Genomic DNA, 19,294 nt, shown 5'->3' on the forward strand with positions numbered 1-19,294 from the left:
AACACAACAGGAATAACAGAACATGCATCTCTATTCACATGTCACCCTAAACCACAGTTGCAATCTAAGCCCAAAATAGCCTAAAGTTTACTGCCCTAAAACTATCCATGGTTTGTTCATGGATGTCACCCCATTCACAGTAAACCAAAACAACCACACTGAGATTTAGCACAATGTAAACCCAAGCAGATGTAAGTTTCTTGCTCATGGGAATCAAGGAATTGATTCCCAAGGTGAATGATTTCCAAACCAACCAGAATAAGTAACCATAGTTTAATATCCTGGATTGTGTTGAAATACTTAACTATAGTTTTCTCCTACAAAGGACACAATGGTTACTTGTACATGCCACATATATTTTCTAGCATGTGCAAAGGAATGATTGGAACACTGTGTGTGGCCATACAATGCCTTATTAAAGGAGATAATAGTACTTCAGACATGGCCCACTATAGTCTGAGTTAGGTATCTTAAGGCCCTAGAGATGTACAGAACATTCCATGCATCAGGCAGTATTGGGTGGTCAATGCCTAGACTGCATATTTCATCTGTGCACAGACCTAGAGCATGCAAGTTCCAACAAAGATCGCTTGGAATAGGAGACAGCAGGAAAAGCTGGTTGCAGAGAAGTTGGGCAGGTGGGTGTGGAGTGCCAGCAGGGAAGAAAGGTATGCAGTGACAGAGAGGTAGGATGGATGAGTCGGGTAGGTATGTTAGGTGGGTGGGTGTTAGAAGCATGGAAGGGATTTGCATGGGGACAGGGAGTGACAATGGAGAAGGAAAGTGTGGGGAAAACTGGGTGGGCCAGGTTGGACTGGGCAGGTATGCTGTGCTTGAATTCAAGTATAGTGGTGACTAAGAGGGGTGGGTGCAGGACTGGGAAGATTGATTGGCCAGGTTGATGCACAGGCGATATGAAGGAGGGGAGAGAGGTACATCAGCCTTGCCTTGCTTGTCCATTGTGACTTCTCTCGATTTGTCTCAGCTGGAACCTGGATTAGTCTAAATGTTTCGTTTCAGTTGCATCATGACCTACCTGGAACAGTCTAGCTGAACTTCTGAGTCACAGTATGTTTAGTCTGCGTATGGTCTGTGTATGGAGCAAAACGTGCTTTGTGCGTACCCCTTTGAGCTGTTTTTCAGGAAATTTATGTAAATAACATTGCTGTAACAAAAAGACAAAACATATTCATGCATTCTAGGAAACCAAGTAAGTAATGTGAAGAACCACATGCTTCCAAATGAGTTGTCTTATCACTTGAATTTTTCAAATGAGGGGTTTTCCTACATGCACTTCCTATTTTTCTCTCTATATCTGCTGCTTCCCATGTTCAAAATATACATGGAAAGAGAAAGACCTGAGATTTTTCAGGGGAACTCTCCCTAATCTGTCAGTGTTAACACTGTCTTGCAGTATTTTTTTCTCTTCATTTAAACCTAGCATTTCAGATCTACATAATTTTGTATGTACTGAATTGAAGTTGTACTGCCTTATATGCAGGCAGATAAAGAAGTGCAATTCGGTCTTTCTAAAGGGGCTGCAATTTCCCTTTACCGTAGGACTTACATCATGGGCGCATACAGATGAAAAGCCTTACTAACAAATGGTATGAGGAGGTGCGACAAGGACCTTCTGGATCAGAAGATGACGAGCAGGAGTTGCTGTAGCAGGCTGGGGTGTGTGTGCCCTTCTGCTGACATCTCCAAGTTTAGTTTTAAGGCAGAGACTGTTGTACACACATCCCATATGCAACTTGGTAAGGTTGTTGTCAAGTGGCTCTTTGCCCAGTATAAAGTTATGTCATGTGCTAGAATCCAAGATCATCTCTAATACCATTCGTTTTTTACTCTTTTGAAATTATGACACCTTTTCAGGCAGCAATTATCCCAAGTGCATTAGGATAATTAGAAACATGGGTGGTACTGGCTGTGATTTTCTGCTGTAAATGTACGTTAAAGAAAATTCTGTAGGAAAGCTTTAAAAAAATTAGTGCACTTTACTGTACTTTTGCTAATATACTGGTCCAGTACTGGAAGGACGATGCTGTGAATTTCTATTGACAGTGAGCAAGTAAGTGAATATTTAAGGCCTCAACATTGATCTTTAAATATATAATGAACTCAGGATGCAGAGTATGAACACTGACAGAAGGCAAAAACAGCTAATTAAAGCCTCTTGGCCTTTGGGATTTCTAAATAAGTTTGATCTGATTTCTTATTTCTAAGTTTGAAACAACCTGACACAAGGTTCCATACTCTAACTTCAATCATTTGGTTCCAGAACAAAGCTTTATTTGAAATCTGTCAAGCTTAATTTCCACCTTTCTCATTCCCTTCCTTTGAGAATAGCTCCGTAGCACTTGGTAATGCCCAAACAATGGATGGGTAGCTTAAAGCCAGAGCATGGAAGAGGCAAATAAGGAATTTCCTTTTTCTGGGGAAAACCCATAAAGTTGGAAACAATTCAGCTGCTTTTTATTATTCACAGATTGGCTTTTACATATTGTCTAATCTTCTTTAGGTGCTTGAAAAATCCTGTGCACTCATGCAAAAACACCAAATCATATGATGACTGTACCTTTTTTAAAAGCTGGGTGGGGAGAATTACTGGAATTTTGCCCTGCATGTAAAACATTGGTAGACGGAATATTACCATATTAAAAAAGAGGAAAAAGTGGATGTATTTCTTTTTCACCTGAGGGAAATTGAGTTATTTTTGTAAACCACATAAACTCTCATTTGCTTCCAAATTGGTACAGTCTCAGAGAGTTTATGCCACATGATTTTTCCTCATACTTGGAACAGTCTCAAGATTCACTGCAGATAGAAAGGAATAGGCAGTTGAGACAGTCTCCTATCCTCAGAGGGTTTTGATTAGAGTGGCCTATCAGCCCTATAAAACAAACAAACAACTAAATATTCCCTTAGGTATCCTGAATCTTAATGTCGCTTTTTCTGCAATGCTGGTGTAATGGTCTGATAAAGCTTATGCGAATGCTCTTTTACAGACATGCTCTCAGTAACATTGTGTAATACTGAAAGCAGGAATAATGCAGTAGGTGCACTTCAGGTGAATGGTTGTTGGTTTAAATTCCTATTCTTCAGCAACCCTTCAGTGTGCTGACCAGAAGATGAGATTATAATTCAAAAGGTGTGGAGACGGGAAGCAAAACTGAGTCATTCTGTAGGACAGAAATGGGCAACTTTTTTTCCTCCCAGATTCTGCTGGGGATACATGCCAGGACTGTTCTGAACCCCAGAATGAATGGGGATGCCTTTTCTCTTTTCAACACCTCTCTTTTTTTTTCCTACAGGGTAGGGACAGATTATTGTTTCACAATGTTTTTAGTATTAGCCAAAGTTTGGCGTGAAATTATTTACTTGTTTATTATTATTTCCATTTATATGGTTGCCCATATAAATTCATGACTCTGGGCAGCTAACAACAATTAAAAACTACAGAGAAACAAACAATATAAAAAACTGCATAAATACTATCAGCAGCTGAGGTTAGAAAACAAAAAACAAAAACCCACCAACAGCAAATTAACCCAACCACTGCATGGGCTTTGCCACGCATCCAGATCCCCAAGTCTGGTGACAAAACCCACATCTTCAAGGCCTTGTGAAATTAGCTCTGAAGGTTGCATGCAGCACAAGAACTGGTGGTTTGTCATCCAAACGTGCAAGAATGCTTGCTCAGTTACCAGTATCCAAGCAGAAGAAGACTGAGGAAATGCAAGTGAAATTCAACCACCTCTTTGAGTTTTATATTTCAGATAACTAGCTTAAATTGCAAGGTCAAAATACCTAAAATAAAATAAAATATTCAGTGTCAAGTGAGTAGACTTCTGAATTTCTTAAAAATTACTGGAATATAAGTACAGTAAAAATGTAATGCAGCCTACTCTACTACTTATGTATATTAGACTTCTAAGGTAGTATTAACACAAAGGAGTTTGCATGCTATTAAAGATGCTTATTTGGGACTCCTAACTAGTCCCCTAGCAAGGTATTGGATTAATCCCCAGTCAGCATAGCCAATACAATCATAGAATCATAGAATGCAAGGGTTGGAAGGGACCTTGAAAATCGTTTGGTCCAACCATTTGACTGCTACTAAGCACTCTCAACAAATGGCCACGTAGCCTCTATTTAAATACCTTCAGTGAAGGAGAGTCCATTATCTTCTGAGGCAAGTATTTCTTTTAGCAAACAGTTGTTAACATTAGAAAATTGTTTCTGATGTCCAGTTGAAATCTGCTTTCTTATACAGTGGTACCTCTAGTTACGAACTTAATCCGTTCCGTGACTCTGGTTGCAACTTGAGTTGGTCTCAAGTTGAGGTAAAGTTTCCCATAAGGTTCAATGTAAATACGGTTAATCCGTTCCACCCTCCGAATTTGGTTGCACCACGAGGCAAATTTCCTCATAAGGTTCAATGTAAATACGGCTAATCCGCCCTCCGAATTTGGTCACACCCCGAGGTAAATTTCCCCCATAAGGTTCAATGTAAATACGGCTAAACAGTTCTGAAACATATGCATTTTATTTTTAAACCTCAAAAACCTTCCAAACGCCACAAAAACCTTCCAAACGCCACAAAACACACCACAAGCCTCACCGAACGTCTCCTTGCTACCGCGATCTCGCCTACAGGAAGCCGCGACCGCGTGGCAGCAGGGAAAATGGCTGCGGATCTGGTTCGTAAGTAGAGGCGGAGTTCGCAAGTAGAGGTAAATTTTGGGGGCCGGAGCTGGTCGTATCTTGAAAAATTCATAAGGACGGGCGTTCGTAACTAGAGGTACCACTGTAATTTAAATTCATTGTTTCTTCTTGTTCTTCTTGAACAGTTCTGACCATAATCTATATGACAGACATCAGATACCTAAAGACATCTGTCATGACTCCCCACAGTCTTTTGTTCTGCAGACTAAATATACTCAAACAACTCCAATCATTCCGCATAACCTTTTTCTTGCAAGTCTCTTATCCTCTTGGTCACTCTCCTATGGACACATTCCAGCTTGTTTATGTTCATCCTCAAATATGGAGCCTGGAACTGGGCATAGTATTCTGGGCATGGACTAGAAGGCAGCAGGTTGAAAAATTTATCTTGACTACAACATCAGGTATTCCCAAACTATTCAGTGCATGTGTTCCGGGAGAGCCATGGTCATAAAGTAGGTTTATGAGTCAGCCTCATGGTGAAGATGAAGGTGGTGTGGTAATACCCTGGCTAAGCTTTCCCTAAGCATGTCTTCAGATCTGCAGTATATGGCTACAACTTTCAAAGTTCCCATCAACAAAACGAGTGTTAATTCTGGCAATTTTGGGAATTGTCGTTCCAACATACCTGGGGGACTCCAGTTTGAGGAAGGCTACCCCTAACTATTGATTACAAAATTAATTGCTCCGTGTCTTATGGAGGAAAGTACAACTTGTGAAACCTTGGGGCCCATATGAGGCTCTGTACCAGAGGTTGAGCATAACACTCAATTAGTGGACAGTGCCAGGGTCTGTTCTTTGACATGTCAGGAATTTTATTTATTTATTTATTTATTTATTACATTCGATTTATTGTCCGCCCATCTCCCCCCAATGGGGAACTCTGGGTGGCTCACAAAGTACATATTATACAATTATACAAGTAATTACGCTGTGTGACCGGCAGGAGTCGCTAGGGGGTCATCCGGGCTTTTCCTCCTCCGTAGATCTTCCTCGCCGCTCGCCGCTCATGCCGGCTGCATTCGGAGTTCAGCCAGCACCGGTATTTTGCTCCCCTGTGCAGCACCGCCGGTTCCTCCCATCTAAACGGGAGTACCCATTTATCTACTCGCAGATGGAATAGCTTTCAAATTGCTGGGTGAGCAAGGAGCTAGGACAAGCGACAGGAGCTCACCCTGTCCCGCGGAGCTGGGCTCGAACCGCAGGAGAGCCAATCATTTCTGACCGGCAACTCCTGCATCATTAAGCCCTTGCGCCACCGCGTCCCTGTAAAGTCATGCTGAAAGTAAAGTCATGCTGAAAGCTTCTTCAAGGCTTAAGGCAACTATTTTACTCCTAAATCCACCCAACCCACCCAACTGGAAAAAAGAAAATAAATGTCATCCATTTGGGGTGGGGTGGGGAGGGGTGAGGAGAGCTCTTAGAGCCACAGAAGGGATGCTGGCAGGTCACATGAGACCCTTGGTTACACTTTCCCTTCTCATATCTCTTACATTTCAGTTGCCAATTTGCAGGACAAACTAAGGCCGTTTTCAACCTTGGGATCTCTAGTTGCTGATCTCTATAATACAACATGGAAGATGTTAGTTTATAATACAACATGGAAGATGTTAGTTTGTCTTTCATTAAGTTCAGCTAATAGCTATTCATTTAATTTAATTATCAGCCTTTATGTCAACATTCTGAACTTTTCATGATTCTGTCCTATCACAGGGATAGGCAAGGTCTTTACCATCAAGAGTGCATTTGCAGGCATACCTATTTTTACTACTACTGCATATAATGGATTGTAATTATTGCAGAGTATAATGATGCACTATTCCCATTAAGCATTTTTCCCATGCAAGTCTACCAAAATTAAATTGAATGAATGCATTGCTTGTTAAAAATGCATGCCTGTTAGAATATGTATTTGTTCCCCTCTTTTTGTGTACATTACATTTATTTTTATTGACAAGTGCAGAGGCATATATTTCATAAAAGTTACAGTGTTAAACTAATAAACATGAGGTTATCACATCAAGATTTTTATGGTGGCATATGTCAGACGCCATCCCCCCCTCGATGTCTGGGTGCCAGTGTGCCTAAAGACATCTTCCTGGTGTCCCTGCTTACCTGACTTTTTCATTATTTTTTAAAAATTATCTTCATTTAAAAAAAAAAGGTTGTACAATAGCTTCCAGCACTATTTCTTTACAAAATCAAAGTGGAAATGGGCAGCAGCCCAAGGCTTTCTGAAGGCTATTTAATGAATTCAGGACATGGGCAAAAATCTCATCTATTCATTCAGTTTCTAAGGCTGCCCACCTGACTATGACTCTGGGCGGTTTACAAAGGGTTGAAATGAATAATGCGATCAATAAAGAATAATTTAAAAAATGGCCATGCAGGTGGGGGATGGGGGGAACCCTAACAATTAAACTATACATTCTCAAGTGGTGGAGTCTTGCAACTTCCTGGGCCACACCTGTGGCAAGTGCCAGGTCTTTAAGGCTCCCTTACAGCACAGCAGGGTTGGGACCATACAGACTTTGGGTGAATGCTGTTCCAGAGGGCAGGATGAAGCATGCTTCCTGGGTACTGTAAGATGATGCTGTTTATTAGGTGGGACCAATGCATGTCAACTGTGTTGATCTTATAGGACAGACAGAAACAACTGGAGAAAGGCAGGCTTGCAAACAACCAGGGCTTTTTAGGTGACAATGTTATGTAGGGCTTTGTAGAGGACAATCAATAACTTCAAGATGATGATGGGAATTATCACCAAGGCCCATCAAATTGTTGTTTCTATGTGAAAAAAGGAAGGAATGATTAAATGTTTGGCACAAAATCCATATTAACTGTATTTATTTAAATTCAAACATAAAATCAATTAAAATTTATTTTTTTGTCCTTGTCTTGCCTACTTTATGGAGTGTGGTCCATGGCATGCCAGTCATAGACTAAGCAACATGTTGGGGCTGTTGTGAAATTGGCATCATCACTATGTGCCAGAAAGAATTTTAAACAAAAGTTAGCCCTTGCACAATTAACAGCAATCTCCACAGTGGACATTACCTCTGATTTACTTATCAGCAATAGCAAAAAGAACTACCAAATAGTTTTTATTCATATGTCTTATCATTTCATATCAAACAGACTTAGAAAACCAGTATATTTAGGTAGGGGTATAAGAACACTTCTGAAGTTTATCATATAGAGGTCATCATGACAATAGAATGAGTAAGACCTCAGCCTCAGATCGTGTCCCTACACGAAGCATTTTGGAATGTTAGGATATCTCTGCATACAAGCTGGCATTTTAGCATCAGAAATAGAGGCATAGATATTTGAATGTGCCTTGCAAAGCACAAAATACAGTGGAACCTCGAGTTATGAATTTAATCCGTTCCGTGACTCTGGTTGCAACTCGAATTGGTTGCAACACGAGGCAAATTTTCCCATAAGGTTCAATGTAATTACCGTTAATCCATTCCGGCGTCTGCGGACCACGCATCAGGGGCGGAAAAACAGCCGCGGACCATGCAGCAGGGCGGAAAAATGGCCGCAGACCATATGTCAGGGGTGGAAAAATGGCCACGGACCACGTGTCAGGGGCAGAAAAATGGCAGTGGACCACGTGTCAGGGGGGAAATGGCAGCGGACCACGTGGAACGGGTGGAAAAATGGCCGCGGACCACGTGGAACGGGTGGAAAAACAGCCGCGGAACACGTGGAACGGGCGGAAAAACGGCCACGGACCACGTGGAACGGGCGGGAAAACGGCCGCGGACCACGTGGAACGGGCGGAAAAACGGCCGCGGACCACGTGGAACGGGCGGGAAAACGGCCGCGGACCACGTGGAACGGGCGGAAAACGGCCGCGGACCACGTGGAACGGGCGGAAAACGGCCGCGGACCACGTGGAACGGGCGGAAAAACGGCCGCGGACCACGTGGAACGGGCGGAAAAACGGCCGCGGACCACGTGGAACGGGCGGAAAAACGGCCGCGGACCACGTGGAACGGGCGGAAAAACGGCCGCGGACCACGTGGAACGGGCGGAAAACGGCCGCGGACCACGTGGAACGGGCAGAAAATGGCCGTGGACCACGTGGAACGGGCAGAAAATGGCTGCAGATCCAGTTCGTAAGTCGAGGTGAGTTCGCAAGTCGAGGTAAATTTTTGGGGCCGGAGCTGGTTGTATCTCGAAAAATTCATAAGGAGGGGCGTTCGTAACTAGAGGTACCACTGTACTTGCCTTTTCCCCCTGCTGTCTGTTCCCCCTGGGCATATATTCTGTCTCTCAAGCCCTGCAGAATAGGCTTTGTACATGCCCAACTCAACAAGCCAGTGATTTCTGTCTGTGTATTTTATTATGTTTACAGCAGGGGAAGAGAATGTTTTAAACCCAGTTCTGGGAAAGGCTTCAAGGGCCACATTCCAATTTTAATGGGGCCAAAGTTAAAGTGGGCAAAATGAAAGCAAGCAAGCAAGCAACAAAGAAACCAACTTCCAAAATAAGCAAGAGCACTTGCCTGCTCAAGAACAAGCAAAAGCGTCACTTTAAAAAGCTGTTCCTTCGCAGGCGTGTTTACAGGGGAAAGGTAAAAAAAGTCAAGATTGCAGCTTTGCCCATGTGATCAAATCCCTGTCCCCATTTTTATATGTAATTCCTTTGTATGCCTACTTTGAAGTGAATCTCACTAGATTCAGTGAAGCTTATTCTGAGATAATAGTGAATAAAATTGCAGTCACAAACAATACAGATGCCGATTCTTCCAGCATTCCCTCCTCTGTTTTTGCTAGTTTATATAAAATCTACAGGAGCACTTTTTTTTGTTCTTTGTAAAAAGCTTCAACAAATTGCTCCTTCAATAATGCAATCTAATTTGTGTCTATTTCAGTGAATTCAGTGTGGTGAACATGGATTGAATTCAAAAGTTTGCAGCACCATATGAAAAAAGACAAACATCTCTCCACCTTCTCTCCTTCATACTGTTGGCTTATAATATACAAACAATATAATCAAGAAAAGCACATTTGTAATCTGTGCCACATGTTGCCTGTATTAGAACTTTACCAAAGGTTGTTAGATCTACTCACAGATCTCTGGTTCTAGCATTGTTCAAACATATAATATATTCCTGAGGTCTGGATACTTAGAAAATAGCCATCCTAAAGTGAAGATAGGGGACGTGGTGGCGCAGTGGCTTAATGACACTGAAAGTTGCCGGCCAGAAATGGTTGACACTTCAGCGGTTCGAGCCCAGCTCCGCGCAGCAGAGCGAGCTCCTGCTTCCTCCCCAGCTCCTGCCAACCCAGCAGCTCGAAAACTTACGTGAGTAGATAAATGGGTACTCTCACCCCGGTGGGAGGAAAAATGCTGGCGGCGCTTGCACGGGAGACGGGACCAAGTTGCCGGTAATGCGGAAGCCGCGCACGCCTGAAAAAGGCGCGAAGCAACGGAAACCCCGCCTCCTGCGCCCGCCAGCTGGGCTCTGCTCTAGGAAGGAGGCAATGGCAAACCACTTCCAAAACACCTTGCCTTGAAAACTGCAGGGACTTGTCCAGGCAGTCGCTGCAGAATCGGTAATGATTGAGTGCGGATAAAGAAAAAAGAAGATGGGAGGCAGATTAGCTAGTGTTGTTAATTGGTTAATTGACCATAATCTGGATACCTTGCCTTTAATTGGTTGTGAACAAATCCTGCCTCCAGCAACAAGAGAAAGAGAAATCTTCCCTTGATAAAATGGGCATGAAATAAGCACAACTAGAAAAGTACCCTAGAGGGGAAAAGAAAAAAAAAGTTTGGAACAGCAACAGACTCTTCCAGGTTTGTTCATTTTAACTGTTGGAGCTTGGTTTCTTCCAGGGCATTTCATGGCAAGGTTTTGGTGGAGGATGATGCTTTGAAAAATATGGTGGCCCACCAAAATTCATGATGCTGCCTCTGAACTCCTCACCATGGAGAGTAAGCTGTATCCCATAGAAGATAATATATGTAGATCAGGGTTGAACTATGGAGTCCTTGGTGCTCTCTGATCTTGGTTGTTTGATTGCAGATGTTTCATTACCTGATTAGATATCATCAGTGCTAGTGAGTGTAGGGTTTGTTCCCTGTCTATATAGTACCTTGGTGGGGGTGTGGTTTTCTCCTTGGTTGCTTGATTAGGGTATTGTTTTCTGCTTGATTGTTTGTCTGGTGTTAATCCCTGCTTATCTGGGTGTAGGCTTCTGGAGAGGATGTGTTCTGGTCTTTTTGTTTCTTTCTTTCTTTTTTATTGTTTCTTTTGAATGGTGTGCACAATGAAACTCCTTAATCTCATGATGAAAACTCATCGCATGGTAAATTTTCACATGATGGAAACTCCTTAAAATGAGTTTTCACGTGAGGAAAACTCCTTGATTTCATAACACGTGGACAGAATCAACCATAGTTTCAACTGGGAAACTCTGAGCATCCTAGACCAAGCCAAATCCTAAAATACTAGGGAATTCCTGGAAGCTTGGTATTCAGACAAATCAGTCATCAATAGACATATAGAGATAAACCACATTTACACACCATTCAAAAGAGACAATAAAAAAGCTAAGAAAGAAACAAAAAGACCAGAACACATCCTCTCCAGCAGCCTCCACCCAGATATGCAGGGATTAACATCAGACAGTCAAGCAGAAAACAATATACTAATCAAGGAACTACCAAGGAGAAAACCACACCTCCACCAACACTAGCAGGGCAAGCTACTGTATATAAACAGGGAGAAAACTCCACACTCCTTCTGATGATATTACCTAGTTGGGTAATGAAACGTCTGCAAGCAAACAACCAAGCTCAGAGAGCACCAAGGACTCCACAGGAAGCTGTATCTCACATACTGAATGTGGGTCTGTGTTAGATTTTGTGAAAGTGGCAGAGAGCCAAACAACCTTGTGTATTACTTTTGAAACCATTCACTTCTGCCATGACAAACATGGCTGCATAGCATGACCTTCTGGCAGGACCAGGCCACTAACAGAAAAAGAGTTTGCATGTCATGTGATGAGTTGGGCAAGCACATCGATTTTTTTTCCTTGAGATGATTGTGGCTGTGTGGTTTGACTTAGATCATTGTTTTTCAAACTTGGCAACTTTAAGATGAGTGGACTTCAACTCCCAGAATTCCCCATCCAACACGGTGGCTGGGGAATTCTGGGAGTTGAAGTCCACACATCTTAAAGTTGCAAAGTTTGAAAAAATACTGGCTTAGTTTGTCCCCAGATGTCATCACACTATTATTTTGTTACTACTGTTTATTATTTATTATTTTTTGTTTTTGTTCTTTGTTGGTTGTTAATCCTGTGCTCACTACCCAGAATCGCAACTGCAGGGTAGGCGGCTATATAAATCAAATTTAAAAAATGTCAAACTTTTGAGAGCCAATTACACCCCACCCAAGATTCTCACAGACGTTTATTCAACCACTTTATTGAAAGGTAAAAGGTGGCATAATGTCACATAAATCTCAGTAATGAAATAAATTCCCTTTTAGGGCCCATTTATCCTTTGAGTAGATTCTCTTTCATTTTTATGGTAACTATCCCTGGATGAACAGGACATGTAGCCAACCATCTACCAGGTAAGGGAGGAATCTCCAGATATACTGAACTTGTAATTTCTCCTTCCCAGGCTCAAAGAAGACCATTACATTCCGGTTTGTTGGTTAAACAAGAATTGGGCACATTCATGCATCATAGTAAGCATCAAACCATACTCTACAAAGCATGATGGGCAGGACTTACACAAGGCAGTAAGCCACAATCAAACCCTATTATGATTTACTGCAGGCACATGCTGTTTTTAGAAAGAGACATAAGAAGATAACATATCAGATGTCTTTGAAAGGTTTTGACATGCATTTTTGAATCATGAATTATCCTAGATAATAAAGTCTGATGTTTGGGAATCATATCATTACATCTCAGGTCATTAAGTATAAAAATTTCGATCTCTCATTGTTCTTTTTTCTGAAGGAGTCATGTCTAAAAATCATACCTCAAGTATCATTTGATCTGGCTATGTACAAAAGGTATACTGAAGTTTCATGGGAGCATAAGTTAACATCAAAGAAAAATTTTCATACTCATTTCTTTGATTCATAAAAACATATATGCATTTTGGCATCATACATAGCAAAATTAACTTTAGGAATTACTTTTACTGAATTTTCTCTTTTTTTAACTGAAGTATGAGTGGAAATTGTCCTTTATATATTTGAAATACTGTTATACTTAAGTAGATGTATCATATGATTCATTTGTATGTTTCTCAGTTCTTTTCCATTAATGAACAATGTGTGCGCGCACACACCCATACATATACTTAATTCAAGGAATCCATTTTTAACATGGAGATTGGTCATTTCCTGCCCTCTAGTGGTGATTTTGTAGGGAAAGAGCTCAGACAGGTTTTTAAAAAGATGTTACATCAAGCATAATTAAGTAACTGATGCATCTGAAAAGTAATCAAGCTCTTAGCTTGAAGCAGTAGGTCTTGAAAAGCACATTTAACTGTTTAATGTATGCTTCTTAAAAATACTATTACAGTTTAAAACCATATATACTTTTGTTGCATCTTAAGGACTAATAAATGTATCATGGGTGTAGCATTTCTTGGTTTAAGGTTGATTTCTTCATATGGCAAACATGATTCCTTGGGCACTTGATTTGTTTTCACCATTAAACTTCTGTGGATCCAATTTGTTGCTCAACATGTGATGATCAGAGCTGGATACAGAATTCAAAATACAGCTTCCCTTGAGCTGGTCATTATGATTCTGTAAATGTGTCCTAAGATCGCATTTGCTTTTTGAATAGCACACAACGCTACTGGCTCATTCTCACTTTGTGACCCACAAAGATACCTGGGTCCAATATCCCTCATCCTACTGTGGCATTTCCCAACCTCTGACCTCAAAATGTGTTAGACTAGTGCCCTTCCCCCTTTCCCACCATCATGGTCAAGAATCAAAGAGATATGATGAAGAACTCTAGTCCTCTTTCCGTTACATGTTTCCTCCTTTGAGGACATAATGATGGCCTGGGATATGAGTACCGCACAGTAGCTGAGGCACAGGATAGAGGTGAGAGGACTAGTTCAAGGCTTGAGGAAGCTTTGAGCAAAGATCCCTCCCTCGTACATCTGTCTTCTCTAGATGGGGCTTGGTGACCTAGCTCGGAAGCAGCACTCTGAGAAGCACTTCAATCTCTAAGGTAAAGTTCACTCCATATTCTTATCATAATGTTCAGAGCATTGTGGGATAATGAATTGCTGTTAGAGCTAGCCACCTACTTCTGCTTTTGGAGCACTAGGTCAAGAAAGAATTATTTAAAGGAGGACTGTGCGTAGCAGTGAGTCTTACCAGTTGGTTGAAGCCCTGGCAGCTGTTTACAGATGCTGAGTGCCGATATTTAGAGTAGTTTTCCAATGAAAGGGGGAGGAAGGTAAAAGCCATGGGAAAGAAAGGTGAGAGAAAGGCAGATGAGAAGGGCAATTAAAATTGCTCTACTTGGCTTTTTATAACCAGAATTCCATTTGGTGGTCATTATGCAAGACTCTGAATTACTCTCCCAGATGTCAATAATTCCTTACCTATAAAATGGTGCTCACTGTCCAGAGACTGGCAGAAAAGACGTGTGGCAGGACATCCACTGGGACAGAGCCTTTCGCATAGCACCAGCATATAGCACTTGTAATGGCATCTTTCCATTCAAAGAGTAGCTTTGCTATTTGGGCTGTGCTGAAGCACTTTTGTTCCTAATGACTGCCATTGCTCAGAGGTTCCAGTCGATTAGTTAACAAAACCAGAGCAGCTCCCATTGGTCATTTTAGGCTTAAGGCCCTTGTGAAAGCATGTTGCTGCATGCATGGCCATTCATCTTCTTTGGAGGTGAAGATGCCCTTGATGATACTCCAGAGAGCAGGGAGTCTAAGCGGAATGATGCTCCTTGACAACTTTTCAAAAGAATAACAAATCTTAAGACTACTTTATTTTCTCTTCCCCAATTTGCCTTCTCCCCCAAAAAACCAAGAACTGGCACAGGCACAACTCAGTTGGACAATAGCAGGTCTTAAAATACCCACAGCTGCAGTCAAACAGCGAGAGGAAATATCACAGTGATTTTAAAAATGAGCCCAATCTAGGAATAAGTCACTGGATGTGACATGCTGTATAGGAAAATAGCAATGGCAGATTAAATCAGATGGTGGGAATGTGACTTGTGGGAAGTCATAACATTCTATTTGGGTGTATTTTCTTTTACCACAACATGTTATGTGTAAAAGAAAATACAAATAAAAAAAAGCATACAGGTGATATTTAGTATTCCAAATAATAGCTAGTGCTAGACATATATTCATGTCATATTATAAAATTAAGTCATTAATAATTTATTCTGCTCATTTTACAATAAAAAGCCTATAAGTTTGTGTGTGCTGTCTAACCTTCTAAATAGTCCCTCAAAATGAAACTCTCATGAGTAAAATCCTTGTTCAAATGTAGAAACAGAGGCCACTTGAGGTCACTGCAAAATTGACAGAGAACGGGTGCAGAATCCATTTCCAGTAGGACTGAGGGCTGCATAGATAAAGATCACTTCATCCCAGGCTTCAAAGCAGAGGTGAGGGGATTTCTCCCTCATTCTCCTTTGTTATTATCCCTCCTTTTCTTGATAAACTCTTATCTGAACCTTAAATGCCACTAGGGGTCTCACCCACCCACCCACCTCAGCCCCTGCCTTCTTTTCCCCTTATTGCTTGTTTGATTTGGTTGGATTTTAGTCCAATCGCTATCTAGAGGATGTTCTGGGAGTCTACAAAGTAAAATAAATAATAAACGGATTTAAAACACAATAATGACAAAGAGGCCCTTAAAGCGTCTAATGTATGGTCAGGTTGTGAATGCTAAGTCCCAAATGTGAGATTAAAAACACAGGTCTTCACTTAGTGGCAAAACCCAGGGAACATTGGGGCCAGTCTGCCCTCTAAGGGAAGAATATTCCAAAACCAGGGTGCTCCATCAGGGAAAGGCCTTTCTGTAGCAGACCATCTCCCAGCCATGGGCTACTGAAGACAACGCTCCCCCAAGGTAGATCTTAACATTGGGGCCGATGTGGAGTAAGACTGGTGCTCCTTTAAATATCAGGGTCCTAAACCATTAAGGGTCTTAAATAGGGCCTGCCCCAGCCTTTTGGAATTGACCCCCACCTGAGATTTGAGGGGCTTCTACTGTGAAGACCTCTTCCAAGCCTTGGGCTAGGACAGGACTGAGTTGGGGTCAATAGTATAGGTGGTCCTATGCCTGGTAGGAAGGTTTGTTCTGTTTTTATCTTGCTTTTATCAATTATTGTAAGCCACCTAGGGTGTCTATATGAGGTAAGTGGCCATACAAGTTTTATAAATACATAAATAAATAAACATCCATCCAAATTTTTTTGTCTGACCAGTAGCATCTAATAAAACCTAAAAATCGCCTATCTCTTTTGTCTAAGTTGGGCACGTATCTGACAGTCTGGCCCAGGAGAGCCAAATTCAAATGTTGGGAAAGCATTTGGGAAGAAGTCTTCAGTAGGTCCATCTCTTCCTTGCTATTATGATTATTGCCCCACAGTCTACAAGGCAAGCAAAGATGCTGCCCATTTTCTATCTCCCTTCCTGTCCTGTGCTGTTGATAGGCTCAGACTAGGTGGCTGAACAGAACATGAGGAAGAGCAACTAGTCCAGGAGGCTCTGGGAGTCCACATGAATGCAGATCTGGGGAGTTGCCTAATTATGTCAATTCTGATTTAAGTATAGCTGCCCAGCATCCAAGAAATGATGTAATCATCTTGTAATAATTCCAGGTGCCTCTCTACTTTTTGGCCACAGCTCTCTGTGCCACTTCCTCTCGACTACCAGTTTCTTTAACTAACTAAGAACCATAGGAGAAGACAGGTCCTGGAAAGGTTCTAGGAAAGAGTTTGCACCCCAAGCTCAAGTTTAGAAACATTTTTTTTTTTTTAAAAAGTACACCAAAGTGCAGTTCAGTCTGATTTAAAACTTGGACCTGATTACTTGGGAGCAAGGGTTTCCTCTGGGAAAGAATTTTTTTTCAAGCATTGCAACCAGAGTTTGAAAGCCTTGGAAATTTATTCTCTTGTCTCTATTAATTTGTCCCCCTTCAGACTTGAAACACATCCGGATTGGTCTGTTGGAAATATTCTGGTTCCTTTGTCTGGTCCTTCAGTTGTGTTAATCTAGCTGGAAACCATCTGAATCTGATGTGTTTCAATATGAAACATGCCTTTTCATTTAACCGGTCAATCTCCAGTGGCACCTTAGCCTTTGCACAATAGAATATTGAGCTAAGATAGTAAAAATTGCCTTTTGGTATTTTAACATATAAGTATTGTATTCCCAAATTACATTTTAAGTTCTCTCCCTCCCCCCTCCCTCGCAATCACAAGGTAAAATGACAGATTTTTATCCATTTCATTGCTGAAATTCCCAGTAGTAATAGCCTATGGACATTGTGACAGTTCACTGCTGGTAGCATAGACTAGCCATGTGCACTGGTTTATATAGCCCTCTTTATAAACCTGCTTTTGCCCAAACAGCTGCCCATCTAGTTATAAGAAGGGCAAACTTCATATTTGAACTTGCGTTATCCTTAAATTCACCCGTCCGGACAACAGCCTGGACTAGCAGAGAGATAACCTGGTTACAAACCTAGCCACAATTGTTGGATATATTATACTTCTTTAAATTGTAATGTTCCATGTGATCACAGGACCCAGTGTTGTGGGCATTTTAGTGGCATGAGTCCCTCTGCAGAAGGAGGAAGGCATGGGGAATATTGTTTTCAGCAAAGGGTTGCATCTCTCATGATGTCAGGCTTGGGGGAAGATATGCTGGTCCTAAGCAGGGTGAGACTTGAAAGTGGGCACACTGCTCCCTTCTCTCTCTGGCCTAGCCTATTCTGTCCTCCTCCTCCTTCCCCTCTCAGCAGACAAATGGGAGAAGGGCAACATGTTCTTGGAGGGATCTGCAAAAATCACTTGCAGGAAACAATATGAAAGCTGTCTGAAATGAGGGACAAATTAGGGCCAAATGTGCTGCTCAGAGAGCTGCAGATCACCTGGGCAATTTTTACTGAAGGATGTTTACCTTAAATATATAAACAAATCATGATTACTCTTTAAATCATCTATCTGGCATGCGCTTAGGCTATGGTGTAGAGCAGCCAGGAGGGATTTAGTTTGGGGGGCTAAAGATTCTAAAATCTCCTTGGTGTGCCTTGAGACTCTGGGACGAGGCTGAGGTTTCAGAGGAGCCCGACAGTCACAGTGGGAGGGGTGAAGCTGTAAAGGAGCAAGACCAAGGGTTTTCTTCTTGTTTTCCCCGGCTTTGGGGGAAATTTCCAAGTCTGTTGTTGTTGTTAAATCTAATTTAAACCTATGTTAAGGCTTATTCTATATTATCATGCCTTTTCTACTTCAAAATGGTGGAAGTAGAAAAATCACCAGTTTTCAGCAATCATGATCTTGGGGAGTTCCAGAATATCTCAAAAAGAGGGCTTAATAATGGTGGCCACAATTTGCTTTCCTTAAGCCAACAGATGCAATTCCAGAGGTGGTATCTAGCGGTGTGAGACAGGACAAATTGTTTGGTATGAATGCAGAGGCCAGGCAACATCTGGAAACATCATTATTCTCTCTGGCTAATTTTGTCTGTGTTCAGAAGCTTATTCCCAGCAACTGATCTCTGAAAATGGATCCCCATTTTCACATTCCCTGTCATGCTCTCAGCAATAATGCCTTGATTGTGTTTGACTCTATTAAGTTGCATATCATTGGATGCTACTTAAATGATCTGAAAGTTTCAGATTGTCCTGTTTTCATGCCCAAATGCTTGCATATCATGCTAACTGGGTTGTGAAGTGGATTCATACATGCTCTGCATGTGCCACTTTTGTGCAGATAGATGCTGTGAATTGCTCTGGAACTGAGATGTTTTGATAGATAATGGTTAAACATCAGTTGCTCAATTTACTAGGTAACAACTGCTCTAAAACTCTCAATTTCCAGTACTGGTATTAAAGGAAATCGCTTGCCATTGTCTATTTTTAACCAGGCTGGAAACTAAGGCTAGAAAGGAAATAGCTTGCAGTACAGTCTTCTCAACCTGGGGGTTTCTCAGATAAATTGGGACTGCAGCATGGTGGTGGGTTTGTCCGAGCACATCTGGATGAGAACTACTTTCTCTTCTGGAAGATTTACTTACTTAATAACAGGATCAATGCATTTCAGGGGGGGAAAGAACGTTTCAGGAACCAGCTTCAGAACACTGGGTTTTCACAATCTTTGCTTCAGAGTGAAAGTCTGAGAGAAGCTCAGCTGAAGACAGAAATTGTCTCTCCTACTTCAGATGGTACCATGAATCTGTATGCAGAGGATGGCATTTCTGAGTCAGGAATTGTGGGCAGCAAACTCAAGTAGCACAGATACTTCCAGAGAAGAGTCATTGAAGTTTTGTCATTAAAACACACACACATGCATTTTTGTCAACT

At 41.6% G+C, this 19,294-nt stretch overlaps 1 protein-coding gene across 3 annotated transcripts in view; it reads left to right on the forward strand.

The window, feature by feature from the left end:
- SLC9A8 (solute carrier family 9 member A8) overlaps positions 1 to 7,659 on the forward strand; it is a 70,317-nt gene extending 62,658 nt beyond the window's left edge. Inside the window, exon 15 of one of the 3 annotated variants that reach the window (XM_088153439.1) lies at positions 1,561 to 7,659. In XM_088153439.1, coding sequence (XP_088009565.1) covers positions 1,561 to 1,668 — 108 coding nt within the window. In that variant the 3' untranslated portion in view covers positions 1,669 to 7,659. The remainder of the gene's footprint in view (positions 1 to 1,560) is intronic. The other 2 variants (XM_088153438.1, XM_088153437.1) reach the window with 2 other exon arrangements.
- Positions 7,660 to 19,294: the final 11,635 nt, after the last annotated feature.

The sequence above is a fragment of the Python bivittatus genome, unplaced genomic scaffold (genome assembly GCF_059951505.1).
Source record: "Python bivittatus isolate LINGU-HERP-01145 unplaced genomic scaffold, Pbiv_v1 ctg000700_np1212, whole genome shotgun sequence".
NCBI lineage: Eukaryota > Metazoa > Chordata > Lepidosauria > Squamata > Pythonidae > Python > Python bivittatus.